Below are 13,508 nucleotides of genomic sequence, written 5' to 3' on the forward strand. Positions count from 1 at the left end.
TCTGCAAAACTAAAACGACTGTTTTGCTATAATTTGTTAGCCCGAACAAGTTATGTTTTAATTCTATAAGTACTACAAAAACGTGTTTCATTATGCGTACTTTAAGGATAATGCGGAAAAAATGCTTAATTAATTTGTTAACTAAGATAGGTTTTGTGACACAATATATAAGTGGTGTCACAATTTCTCCTCCACCTCAATTTATTGTTTGTGAAATGGGACACCCTCCAAGTTAGAGATATAGTAACTGTACTAGCTAATCAAATGCATGCCATCAGTTTGTGCATAAATTACAACTTGAATTCTCATAACTGGCTACCAGCAAATGAAGCTGCAGAGGTCTAAAGGTGTGCTGCGACGGTACATTTCATTGACAGACTATCCTCTCAGGATCAAGATCTCTCCAAAAACTATGGCTCCACATCAAGTAAATAGAGTTTTGAATTCAAAATGAGAAATCGAAATCACAGTCGCGATGCGGTTAGTTTACCGATAGGAGAAGCAAGCAACGGCTCTGACTTGGTTTATGAAGATCATCAGAAGTATGCAAATACCTTAGAAGTTCAGCTTCTTCATTTCTCTGATCCGATCACTTTGTTCTTATTTGGTTCCTAGATTTTCGGCTGATTCGACATCCATTGCTTAGCATTGTACAAGTGTGTCAACCTTCCCTATTCCCATTGTAAACTGAACAGGAAAAGGAAAGACTTTTTGTACACTAAAAAGCCGTGTACTCTTATTTGCAGTAAATAGTATGTCCAATTCTCTACACTCATCAACTTATCTTCACGAATCTCCCCTGCAATTGCGGAATAAAAAAAGAAAGAAAGAAAGAAAGAAAGGGAGGAAAGTTAACTATCACTGATGGGAAATCTTTCTATGAAGACAAAGAAAAATGCAAATTGTGTAATGTTGTTTGCCATCAAAAGAACAAGAGTTTTCATATGAAAGGAGTATTGTTTCCCTGGCATTGACTCGAGCCTAATAGGATAAATGGTGCCGGTGGCTTGAAAATGAGACAAAAGACAAGCTTCATAATCAATGACCACACCTAATGAAAACGAAATCTCAATTATTTTATGACTTAAAGGGTAAGCAAACCTATTATTAATTACGGAAAATGGTAATCCCCTTGACCACAAGAAAATAAAGTAAGAGCGCTCTATTAATCCAAGCTATGGATAACAAAAGGAAATATTCAGTTCTCTTTTGAGACATGATCAGCCAAGATGAAGTTAGTTACCTTCATACGAGGGCGCTTCTCGGCGTTGAGCTTTCGGACTTCATATCGAATCCGCTTAGCGAAAAGCCTGCTTCGCCTTTTCTCCTTGTATCTCAACACACTCGCCTCTCTTTGCCCCATTTTCCAACCATCTTTGCCTTCCATTTCCTCCTTTATTTTCAGGCCACTACCACTGCCTGGCCTTTCTGGAACCTTCCATAAATTCCCAGCATTTCTCCAACCTTCCATTAGCCCCTGCAAAAACAAAAGTAACTAACATTTGTTTCCACTAGAAAGAATTCCCACATGAACTCATGTAATTATTTTAAGAAACTGATTTGAATTATCCTAAATTTTATTCAAATTGGTAGCAAACAGAAATCAAAGGCCTGCAAAAGTTATGATACATATTTTGCAAATCAGCAGAGCAGAAACAGGACACAAACAATAAATAAACTAAAATAAGACAAACACATTTAAAACAACAAAAAGTGGACTAGAAATTAGTTACCGGAAAAAGAAAAGCCTAACTCATGTGGGTGATCATATCTTAAAAAAATAATATTTCTTTCCCCTCTTTACAATAAACATTTAATGTTATGCTAGATGGTATTTCTAAACATTATTTTAATAATATCTTTTGATAGACAGACTAGATAATACCTAGAGATTTTGAAGAATATCCCAAGTCCAACAATTAAATTTTCAACAAAATAATTGCTGGGAAAGGTGGGCCACAAGCACAGCTGGCTGAGGTCCACCACTGGGACCTCCAAAAAGTAAAAAAGGCGATAAGGCCTCAGATTCCAGTGAGCCATAATCGAAAATAATTGGATTGCAGAAATAATAACAAAACAAAATAAAACAAAAATGATCAGAATCCAAGTTGTTCCACTTCTAATGATTACTCCTCAAACCAAAAGCAATTAAAAAATAATTAAAGAGATTCACTTATCATGCATGTTTTCTAAGGTATTTAATTAATATAATTCCGTGACAGGATATGAAAAAATTACCCAACAGAAAAACAAGTAAAACACAATTTTTACATATTTTCATTATATTCCATTAGATGGTCATATTTCAAATAATCGAATATTATATGATAATCTGACAGTTCAAATTTGTGTCCTGTTAGTAACTAGTAAATATTCTAACAGAGAATTATTCAATTAATTAATCGAGTGATGACCATCATGATGAAATATTATTAAGGGATTCACTTTATCATGCAAGTTTTATGAATTAATCAAGATCGCGATGGAGTAATGATAATCTTACATTGGCGGTATTATAATCAGAGGCAAAGAAATGATCATGATGATCATGCAAGTCAGGTACGGTCTGTGGGGATTGACGATCAGATCCTTGGATGTAAAGCGAGCCTTTATCAGACCAAGCGTTCAGAATCCCTTGGTAATCCAGCTTCAACGACAAATTGCCCTTATTCATCGCCGTCGTTTCGCTCGAGCTCGTCACCTCCTCCGCCTCAACCACCTCCTTCTTCTCCACAACCTCGGAGTAACAAACCCACTTCTCCTCGCTCAAATCCCTCTCTCTGTTCCTCATCGCCGTCTTCACCAGCGTCTCCGCCTCAACACGACCACCGCCGCCGCACTTGTACGACAACAACTCCTCTTCCTCGTACGCGTACGACAACGAATCCTCCTCCGACGACATTGTATTATTCGTCGTCGTCGTTGTCGTATGGAGAAGGGTGCTCAGCGAGGCGGCTCCTCCGCCGCCACCGCCGCCGTCGGAGTGGAAGAGCAGGGCGGCGTCCTCGTCGGCTCTGTCGTCGCAAACGAGATTCTCCGGGTGGAGAGGGAACAGGTTCAGCTGGTGATGGTGGCGGGTCATTTCGGTAATTTCAGACGTTGGTTTTGGTGTAGTTTGGGGTTTGATCTCTTTGGAGAGGCTTAAGAACTTGGGCTTTCTGGTTTTGGTTCTTGACTTACGAGCGGGTTTGAGTTGATTATGATGACGACGCCGACGGTGGTGGTGATGATGATGATGATGATCAGGCGATCTTAGTGTGTTCTTGTTGCACATGATCTTTATTTAGTAGTTTTGTTTTTTCTTCTTCTTCTTTTGTGATCTCTCTATACTATTAGTATTAGGCTTTTTCTCATGTGATTGTTCTCTCTTTCTACTTTGAACAGAGAAAAAGTGAAGAGGAAAAAAGAAAAAAGTGTCTTTGTGGGGAAGAGTAGTAGACAGAGGACTTGACCCACTGCCCACTGTGAAAGCAAAACTGTGTTTAGTCATCACTCTCTCTCTCTCTCTTACACAGAGTAGAGGATGATGGTTACGTGTATCCTCTGTCGACACGTGGCGGGTTACGATTGGGTGGAGCAGTGGATTGTGTTGTTATCCGGATTTCGTTGGATTGGGTGTGTGAATTTTTGCGCTTTACAGTAAGCTAATATATTAGCTCTTCATGTATAGGTGGGGCAGTGCGCCATTCTTTGCAACCGGACCTTAGATTTTTTGTTTTTGTTTTTGTTTTTGTTTTTGTTTTTTAAAGAAAAGCGCTCTTGGGTTTAATGTTTCCACGTGAAAATTATGACGGTTTACCTATTTCTTACTAACTTCTACTACTACACAAAAGCTTTCAATATTGCTTTTTACTCACGTGTGACACAGTGACAGTTATCGGAAAAGTTTTGAAAAAAAAAAAAGCTAGCCACTTGTAGTTTCAGGATCCGTTTATTTTACTAATTTGAGTTTTATTACAGTAAAAAATTTTAAAAAATAGTCATATTTAACTTTTTTAGTACAATTAAAAAATTTTCACATAAAATTACATCTCAACTCGAATTAAAAACTCAAATCAGCAAATTAAACAGGACTTCAGTTTTAAAAAAGAATGTACTTTGTAAAATGGATAGAAAATTTTATGATGACGTAAAAAAAATCTTATTAAAATTACAAATTAAAAGAAATTTTTATGAGATGAATCACTTTAAATTATTAAAAGTTATCTTTTTTTCTTATATAAGAATTTTTAAATACTAAATATAAATAAAGATATTTTTTGATACGCCGACGTAACAGTAGATTCTAATAGTCAAATGTCCGTATTTTTATTTTTATTTTTATGTGTTTTATACAAAAAACCTTATGTAAATATCTTTCATATCCTTAGAGAGAATTTTGTGCATGAGGGAGATGGGGATGGGATTTGGATGCGTTTGGTTTGGCAGAAATGGATTAGATCAGATGGAGGAGGGAGAATGGGAGCGTGGAAATGGTGAGTGGGAGATGGAGGGAACTGGTGATTGGTTGGGACAAAGGACTCTGACTTGCACACAGAGAAAATTGCAGAAATAAACGTGTCCCACGGGGGAGAACTTTCTTAACGCTTTTTTTGGCGCTTTTAACCTTTTCTGCTGACGTGGCTTTGTCCAATGCACACGACGCACGCTTTGTTTGAAGAAACCAGAAAGCGTCCAAAATCATCCTCAATTTTCAATTTATTATCTCCTCTTATTATTCCCGTCATGCTTTTTCATTTTCAGTGTTTTTTTTATTCCGTGAATTGTCGAACGCTAAATTTAAAAAAAAAAAAAGAAAAAGAAAACACAAAGGGGGCATTCCGAGAATTGAACTCGGGACCTCTCGCACCCTAAGCGAGAATCATACCACTAGACCAAATGCCCTCTGATGGTGGTCTGCTGTACAGTATAGTATATCACATGAATCATATTTTTCACCTTTTAAGAGACCTTCAGATTTTGAAAGGGTTGCCTTTTGGGGGTCCGTTAGATAATTTATGGTTGGGACCGATGAATTAATAAGGTTTTGATTGATTGGACTTGGAGAGTAGGGAGTGTCGGTGGATTGTCCTTCTTTGTTGTGGTGGTGGGGTCATTAGTTCATGTGTCTCATGTTATGTGAGTAAACCTGGAAACATCAATGATACGTGTAACTTTGATCTCATTTTTTTGAAATTTTCCAAATTGCAATAACACGACCGGGGTTGTTCGTTCTGCTGAGTACCGACACTAATCAATGATAACAAATATTGTCACCACATTTACTGAAACCTTTTACATTTCTGAGTTTTTCTCATCTTATAATGTCTTCATCTACAAATTTACTTGAGAGAGTCGCAAAGAGTAGTGTGCAATCTTCATTTCCGCCTGCAGTACTAAAAGTATAAATAACATAATTTAACTGGGGAACATGGACTGACCCCCTAAGGTGTAAGGACACTAATGTCACATGCCCAAAACGAGTGAAATCGAATCGCGTAAGCATGCAATAGGTTTTGGTCGTGTTTAGAGTTAGTTTTGTTTTTCACGTTTTTTTAAAATAAAAAAATAAAAACGAGAGATAAACAGCATTTGACACAATTAAAGATAAAAAATATAAATAAAAACGATTTTTTAGAGACATTAATAAATTTTTTTATACTGATAACAATCTCTTGATAAAACTACCAAATACATTTTTAAAAATGATTTCTGTGTAAAATTAAAAACATTTTCATACAAAAAATAAACCATTTTAAAACGAGTTTTAAACGTACAATTTATCTTTCTTTATTTATTTTAAGAGATCGTCTAGAAAAATTAAAGTCGAGTTGTTTTTTTTTTAAATGGAAAAAAAAAATAAAAAGACCTGTGTCTCATCGAAAGCAAATAATGAACATTGAACACGTAGTCTTAAAATAGCCTTAAAACGCCTCTTATAAGTCTTAGACATTAATCCTCTCATTTATCAAATCACTTGGGAATAAGCTCAAGTATTTTATCTGGCTACACCTTGGTGGTAAATAATGCAAGTTGTTAGCCAACGATGAAACGGTGGAAAATGATATATAGTAAACATTTTAAGTGCGTATTTAGAGCTCGTTCTAAAATAATTTTAATTTTTGTATAAAAATAAAAATGAAAATGTTTTAAATTTCAGACATAAATCATTTTTAAAAATGCATTTGGTAGTTTTATCAAGAGATTATTTTCAATGTAAAAAAACCCAATAATGTCTATCTTTCTCTCTATCTGCTAGAGAGAGAGGAGAAAATGAAAAACGACTAAAAGTCGTTTTTCATTTCTTTTTCATTTTACATTAAATCAAAAAATCGTTTTCATTTATGTTTTTTGTCTTTATTGCGCCAAACGCCGTTTTGAAAACATTTTTATTTTTTCTTTCTCAAAAAATGTAAAAAATAAAAATGTGATCAATTTTAAATACAGCCTTAATTTGGGTTATTCCGATTCCGATAGTGAACTTTTCAGCGTAGGGGTGAGATTGAAGAATAGCATTTTTGTAGGGTTGGTACCGAGTAAACCACTTTGTCAAAAAAAAAAAAAAAAGGAAAATGCTTTTCTTCGACGGTCGGAAAATAAAATTTTAATAGAACAAGAACAGTTACAGAGATATCTACCAAGGATTTTCATTGCAGGTAGATTTTTGTGTGGAGATTTTTTTTCCCTTCTTTTTTTAAACAATTGGTTTACTTGAAAGTAGACATGAGGTTTACTCTAATTCTTTGATCTGAGTTGTTTGTGTGGATTTTGTTTATTTTTTAAACTATTAGTTTACCCAAAAGTAGACCGATGGTTCACTTTATTTAGCGTTTGTATTAGAGAAAAATATCTTTCTTCATCCTCCTTTAAAGTACTGGTTTATTAAAAAATGGATCAGTGCTCAGTTTTTTGATATGAACCAAATGTAATATGGACTCTCTAACTCTTAAAAGTGATATAAACCTCCGCTCAAAGTAGTATATGCGACCTAATTTTCTCCAAGTTCATAGGTAGAGGAGTCTGATCCAACAAATAGAAGTATTACTATGGGCTCACCAAGTCCAAATGTTCCGATCTCGTTAGATCTTTGTCATCAGCAAGTCAGGCCTGGCCTGCTTTGCATGAAATTATTTGATGAGATAAATATCCTCTAGAAGTCTGAATTGCTTTTCATTAATATCTTTTTAATTAAATAATTATAATAGTCAGGGGTATTAATCAAGTAAAAATTAAAACTCATAGAATCTAAGGTCTTGTTCAGTTCATCGATTTAAGTTAATATGTGACTTTATGTGAGAGTTTTTAACTGTAGCAGAAAAAAAATTAAATGTGAATTTTTATGAGAGCTTTTAACTATAGTAAAATTATGATTAAAAACTTAATTCGGTAAAATAAACAAGATAAAGCGTAAGTTTAGCAATTTTTTCGTTTATATATTTTACCATTTACTTTTAGTAAATAAGACGGCAAGGCGTTCCCGCCAGTCAATCTCAGACAAGATTGATTTAAGTTTAAAAAGTAGTGATTCAAAGTTATGGGTCCAATTGGAAAACGAATTTGGTCTAAAATTACCAACCGCGAATAAACAAATTGGACACGTATTTATTCCGTTGATTTGGTAAATATACTTCTTGGTATATATACTGGTGGATCGGTTAAATGTGATTGCCACTTTGACACTTGACAGTCATAAAGCTGGGGTAAGTAGAAAGATTTAGGGGCATCCAAGAGAAAGGACTTTGAAAACAGAGATTAAATTAATTTAATTCATTAATAATTTGTGGTGCATGACATATGTTTGAAGGAAATTTAGGATATTTGTTATGTTTAGAACAATGCCAGCTCTCTGGTAAGCCTTACACATTGATCACATCTTCTTCCATATACCAAACTTAATGATCGTGATCTAATTAATATGCTCAATTTATCGTACGTGACACATATAACTTATAACAAAGAAGCTCAATACGCAAACGACAGCTTATGAATACTTGAGAACTAACACTATTCATGCATTATTGCGTCTCTAAGCATTAGACTCAAATTACTTGTCTAATTTTGATGTTCTAAATGATATCTAATCAATTACATTATGCAACTTCATTTAAATAATTTTAAAATGCTTCTTCCATGTTTTAATGTTTGAGTTCATTAATTAACGTGATATAATATGATTGATTAGATACTATTTGAGACACTAAAAATTAAATACGTAATAAAATGATCAATTTTTGTTAGGATAAAATGAACAAAGGAAAAGAGGGAGAGAAGGAGAAGACGTCAACATATATGGCTAAATCTTAAAAAGAGAGGAATTATCAAAAAAAAAAAAAAAAAAATCTTAAAAAGAGAGGTACATAATCAGTCATGACTCATGACCAAGAGGATGTTTTTTTTTCTGTATTCGTCTCTGATTCTGAATTATGATTTATAGTTCTCTATAATATTTTTCTCTCACAAAAAATACACATAAAATGAGAATAGTTTTGAATCATGGTTCTGAATCCATGAACCAAACGTCCACTTAGAATGCGTTTGGTTCAAGGATTCGTGTCATGGTTCGAATCATGATTCGTGACTCATTACAGTATTTTCTCTCACAAAAAATACACGTAAATCGAGAATAGTTCTGAATCCATGAACCAAACGTTAATGTCTCTATAGAGCTTTTACATACATTTTTTACTCTCATAAAAATTTAATTTTTGCTCAAAGTTTCTGTTTATACCTACAAAAGTTTCTTCGAGAGAATTAGAGGAATACCACTTATAGAGAGTGAGTACAAGAATATACTGTTGGTGGGGAAATTTTTAAATCTAATTCATCATAAAGTCACACGGGTGAATAACTGAAACTTAAAAGTGGTACTCACCCCTATTGAAATATTCTACGCTCTCACTGAGGTATGAACTCAGGTCTTGAAAAAGTTCAAGAAAAGCAGTTATTGTTTGACTACCAATAGTTGTGCGCAATAAAATTGTGGTATTTTTAATGGAGTTACTGCCAAATTCCCGGCATTAAATGAGAGGGTACTTGCAAGATCATTGGTCACAAAACGGTGAATATTTTTCAAGTCAAATATTGTTCCGCAGTCAGTGGGGAAATCATGATGTTATGATAGGTTCAAAATGTAGTTCGATAAAGGCTGAGGACCTTGCGGTTATGTTTCGTTTATCATGCAGAACTAACACTTTTTGCCAACAGCCACAGTTGTTGAAGATTATTGACAAATTGGTGAAAAACACGTTCTATAATTATCTTTAACTATATAGTATTCTCCATTCTGCTACTAATTTGGATTATTAAACTTTTCATAAAATTTAGTCAATTTTATAAGGGATATTTACATTTTTATATCCCGTGTTTTGAGTTTATTCAAAATCTATACCTTTAATTTTTTATCTCATCAAATGTATACATTCAAACTAAATTTAATATACAAATGTATCTATTATCTCGGTCAATAATTTATTTTGACATTTAAAATGACTAAACTATCCTAAGAAAAATAGAGAAAATAAAACTAAAACTTTTCAATATTACAAAAATTAAAAATAAAAAACACAAAAAAAACTCCATTTCAATGGTATTTTGAATAATTTTAAAGTTAAAACCGTAAGTTTAAAGTTTTTTTTTAGTTTTTTTTCTTTTTCTATTTTTATTTAAGGGTACTTTATGCTTAAAATTGAGAGTTGATTGTGAAAATGTATAAATTTTGATATTAAACGTAATTTGAAAGCATACATTTGAAGATATCAAAAATTAAAAGTTTAGTTTTTAAATAAACCCAAAACACAAGATATAAAATTGTAAATATCCCATTCTATAATTATCTTTAACTATATATTTTGATGTTTTCACTGAATTTAATTATATTTTGACATGATTTTATGTTCACATTGTTTTTTCCCTATGGTGAGAACAAATTAAACGTGTATTATGTATTATCATATTATGACCTTAATATATATGCACATATATATATATATATTCCTTTTTCAGTCGTGTTGGACCTAACCTATATATGAATTTCTTTTCTCAGCATGAAAAAAGTCAAAAGAAGCCATCATTGGCGGGTAGGAAGTAAGAAAATGTGTTCCAACAGAGGGAACTACTAAAGTCCAAAAGTTTTGAGAAGATTGGTTTGTCTGATGGTCAGCTACTGGTTGTACCTAATAAAGGTACTTAATGACATTTATTTTTTTTAGCATTTTTTACCGTGAGTTTCTAAAAAAAAAAATCTCTAGCGATGGAACTCTTATTTTTAATCATTAGTTTAATTTTTTTACGATGAGATTTGCAATAAGAGTTAGCACACTGTAAATTTTTAATACAAATTTTTATAAATTTAATTGTTAAAAAATTAATCAATGATTAAAAGTAATGGTTGCACTGGTAGGGTTTTTTTTTGAGAATTTTCACTGTAGAAATTGCCTTATTCTTTTTCTTTTTTTTTTTAATAATGACTTGAAATGTAATTATAATTACTCAACAATATATTCGGTTTTTCCTTTCCGTTTTTTTTACCTTACCTTATGTTTGTGTAGGCTGGAATCCACAAGGAGAATCTTTTGCAGGATAAAAACCAACGACCCTCTGAACACTTTCTCTTCAAGCCAACGGAAAAGATGAAAAGAGGATCTAAAATAAACTTCAATGCATGCATAAATAAACCATGTTTTTTATTATTTTTCTTTTTAACTTGGAAAATTACAAAAGCCAAAAGATATAAAGAATCAAACCATTAAAATTACAATAATTAAAACATATCTTCTATTTTGTTCTGAATTAAACCAGAGTCTTCAATTGTTCATGAGTATGTGAATTATGATTAGCCTTTAGTTTATTAGTTCATTCCCGGCCTTACGTGAATATATAGATATATTAACATATATTAATACTCCATTAAGCTCTCTAAAACCTCTTGAACTCGGATAATTTGGCCCAACAAATGAAATACAATTTGTTTTTTTTTTTTGGTTTTCAATATTATAAAGATGAAACAATTATTTATGCCTTTATTAAATTTGATTAAAAAAAGTAGTTTCGATCTCCGGTGGCGAAGAGCTAAAGTCAACCGATTTGACTTAGGAGACTTTAATTTCTTTGGGTGGCCGAACTTGATTAACGGTCTTAAACTACCAAAATCAGATTATGCTATGCATACTGCATAGAAATAGCCCAAGAGCCAATGGATGAATTAAAACCTGAAATCACGATTAGGCTTATATATGGGCCCCACCTGCTTAAATGAATCACGCCATCACTTTCGGCTTTATCCATCTATAAATTAACGGCCAGTACTGGCCGTAGTCCTCACTCACAGTCTCTTTCTCTCATCTCTCAATCAATTCCCTCCACTTTTCTATCAAGAAGAGTGGAAGAGAAGTAGAAAAGAGAAAAATATAAAATATAAAAGAAAATGGCCTTGCAATATTCAATTTTGCTTCTTTTTCTAACGTCTTTTCTAGCTGCGTGTTCCATTTCCTCTGCTTCAGTTCAAGATCCTGAACTAGTTGTGCATGAAGTACACAGGTAAAACATCTCTCTTTTTCTCTCTCTCTCTCTCTTTTTTTATGAGCAATGCCATATCGTGGATTAACATATGTATTACTTCTCACAAATATACATGTGAAATAGTCGATTTTATAATTTGTATCATATATAATATGATGTTGAATAATTTTTTCACATTGTATTGTACTATATAGATAGATAGGTTGCTAAATATAAAATAATAGTGTATATATATATATAATGGAAAGCCTAATGAATACATTCTAACTAGATTGACACCTCTAAACAACACATGATATATATAGACATACACTACTACTATTTTGACAAATGTGGGGGTGAAAAATAAATTAAATTAATTCATTCATGCTATGTGTTTCACCTTTTTATAGGAGTATCAATGCCTCTAGGAGGAACTTGGGGTATTTCACATGCGGGACAGGAAACCCAATCGACGATTGCTGGAGGTGCGACCCCAACTGGGAGAGGAACCGCCAGCGGCTAGCTGATTGCGCAATCGGGTTCGGCAAGGACGCGATCGGGGGCAAAAACGGGAGAATCTATGTTGTTAGCGACTCGGGCGACGATGACCCAGTAAACCCTAGACCCGGAACCCTAAGACACGCGGTGATACAAAACGAACCGCTATGGATCATATTCAAAAGAGACATGGTGATCCAGCTTAAGGAAGAGCTGGTCATGAACTCGTTCAAGACCATCGACGGCCGAGGCGCCAGCGTCCACGTCTCCGGAGGCGCGTGCATTACGATACACTACGCCTCAAACATCATCATTCATGGAATCCATATCCATGACTGTAAGCCAGGACCGAGTGCTATTATAAGAGACTCTCCCAACCACGCCGGGCATTGGACGCAGTCGGACGGCGACGGGGTTTCGATATTCGCGAGCCGACACATTTGGGTTGACCACTGTTCGCTGTCGAATTGCCAGGATGGCCTGATTGATGCCATCCATGGTTCGACGGCCATCACCATCTCCAACAACTACTTCACACACCATGACAAGGTTATGCTGTTGGGCCATAGTGACGAGTATACGCAGGACAAGGACATGCAGGCCACCATTGCCTTTAATCATTTTGGAGAAGGTTTGGTCCAGAGAATGCCAAGGTACATATAAGTTTTTTCAAAATTAATCGAGATTCCTATAATAAATGATGAGTTCATGTCTGTCACGTTGTTTGCTAATGAAATGATGAAGAGTGGAACACATTTGATAATTTTCCTTCTTGGTTTCAAATTAAATTGCGCATCGTACGGCTTACTTTTTTGCTTATGTATTAGGGGGAAAAAAAGTGGAAAATTTGATTCCAAAATGAGGACACCGTTCAAGCTATATAAAATAGTGATTTTGTCACATTCTTCAAATTTAAGGAGAAATGCATTGCGTGATTGATGTCCCACAGTCACCACTAGTGACTTTTGACTTCTATTCATCGTTTAAATTATATTCACATGTAAAATTTTAAAATTATTTGGATCGAGTTTCATATGACAGTTTAACTGACAATAGAAAAAAGTGGACTTTTTTTTATTATTTTTTTTATGCATGGGGCATGTGTGTTTTGCAACTCGTACGTGGCTCTGGGGCCAATCTGATTAATTATATTTAATTGAAAAATATTTATTATTCCACATATGCACTGTTCATAAAATAATAATAGAATGAGTGTTATATTGCAAGCTTTTATTCATTAATTTTTGTTAACTAAGATTAGGGAATTTGACTTCTACATCTTCAAGTGGAGTGATCAGGTTTAGATTTACTGTTATATAGGTTGTGATTTTGTCTAGTACTCGCAAGGTTTTATTTACTTGATACTTGATTATTTTGGTTAGATTATATATACACTACTTAATTAGCGATGTTCCATGTTGCAGGTGCAGACATGGTTATTTCCACGTCGTGAACAACGACTACACGCACTGGGAAATGTATGCCATCGGCGGGGGGGGCTCACCCCACAACAACAACCCAGGAAAACCGGT

General features: G+C 34.0%; 2 protein-coding genes and 1 non-coding gene across 4 annotated transcripts in view; 1 reads left to right on the forward strand and 2 right to left on the reverse strand.

Annotated features, from left to right (window-relative positions):
• Positions 1–100: 100 nt before the first annotated feature.
• On the reverse strand, positions 101–3,478 carry LOC21400676. 2 transcript variants are annotated; one of them, XM_010113359.2, is made up of 3 exons: positions 2,504–3,477; positions 1,244–1,477; positions 101–799 (listed from the first exon to the last, which is right to left on the reverse strand). In XM_010113359.2, exons 1-3 carry the CDS (start codon positions 3,272–3,274, stop codon positions 776–778), a joined length of 1,029 nt encoding a protein of 342 aa, XP_010111661.2. In that variant the 5' UTR covers positions 3,275–3,477; the 3' UTR covers positions 101–775. The 2 variants fall into 2 exon arrangements, with proteins under 2 accessions (XP_010111661.2, XP_024031343.1); XM_024175575.1 differs by lacking the exon at positions 101–799 and adding an exon at positions 806–1,051 and having other exon boundaries at positions 2,504–3,478.
• Positions 3,479–4,812: 1,334 nt separating this feature from the next.
• On the reverse strand, positions 4,813–4,884 carry TRNAP-AGG. Its single transcript has one exon. It is a non-coding gene; the product is annotated as a tRNA-Pro (tRNA).
• A 6,430-nt stretch (positions 4,885–11,314) lies between these two features.
• LOC21400677 (pectate lyase) overlaps positions 11,315–13,508 on the forward strand; it is a 2,806-nt gene continuing 612 nt past the window's right edge. Inside the window, exons 1-3 of the mRNA XM_010113360.2 lie at positions 11,315–11,514; positions 11,889–12,629; positions 13,401–13,506. Of these exons, the coding sequence (XP_010111662.1) occupies positions 11,402–11,514; positions 11,889–12,629; positions 13,401–13,506 (960 nt within the window). The 5' untranslated portion in view covers positions 11,315–11,401. The remainder of the gene's footprint in view (positions 11,515–11,888; positions 12,630–13,400; positions 13,507–13,508) is intronic.

Source organism: Morus notabilis, unplaced genomic scaffold (genome assembly GCF_000414095.1).
Source record: "Morus notabilis unplaced genomic scaffold, ASM41409v2 Scaffold168, whole genome shotgun sequence".
Taxonomy (NCBI): Eukaryota; Viridiplantae; Streptophyta; class Magnoliopsida; order Rosales; family Moraceae; genus Morus; species Morus notabilis.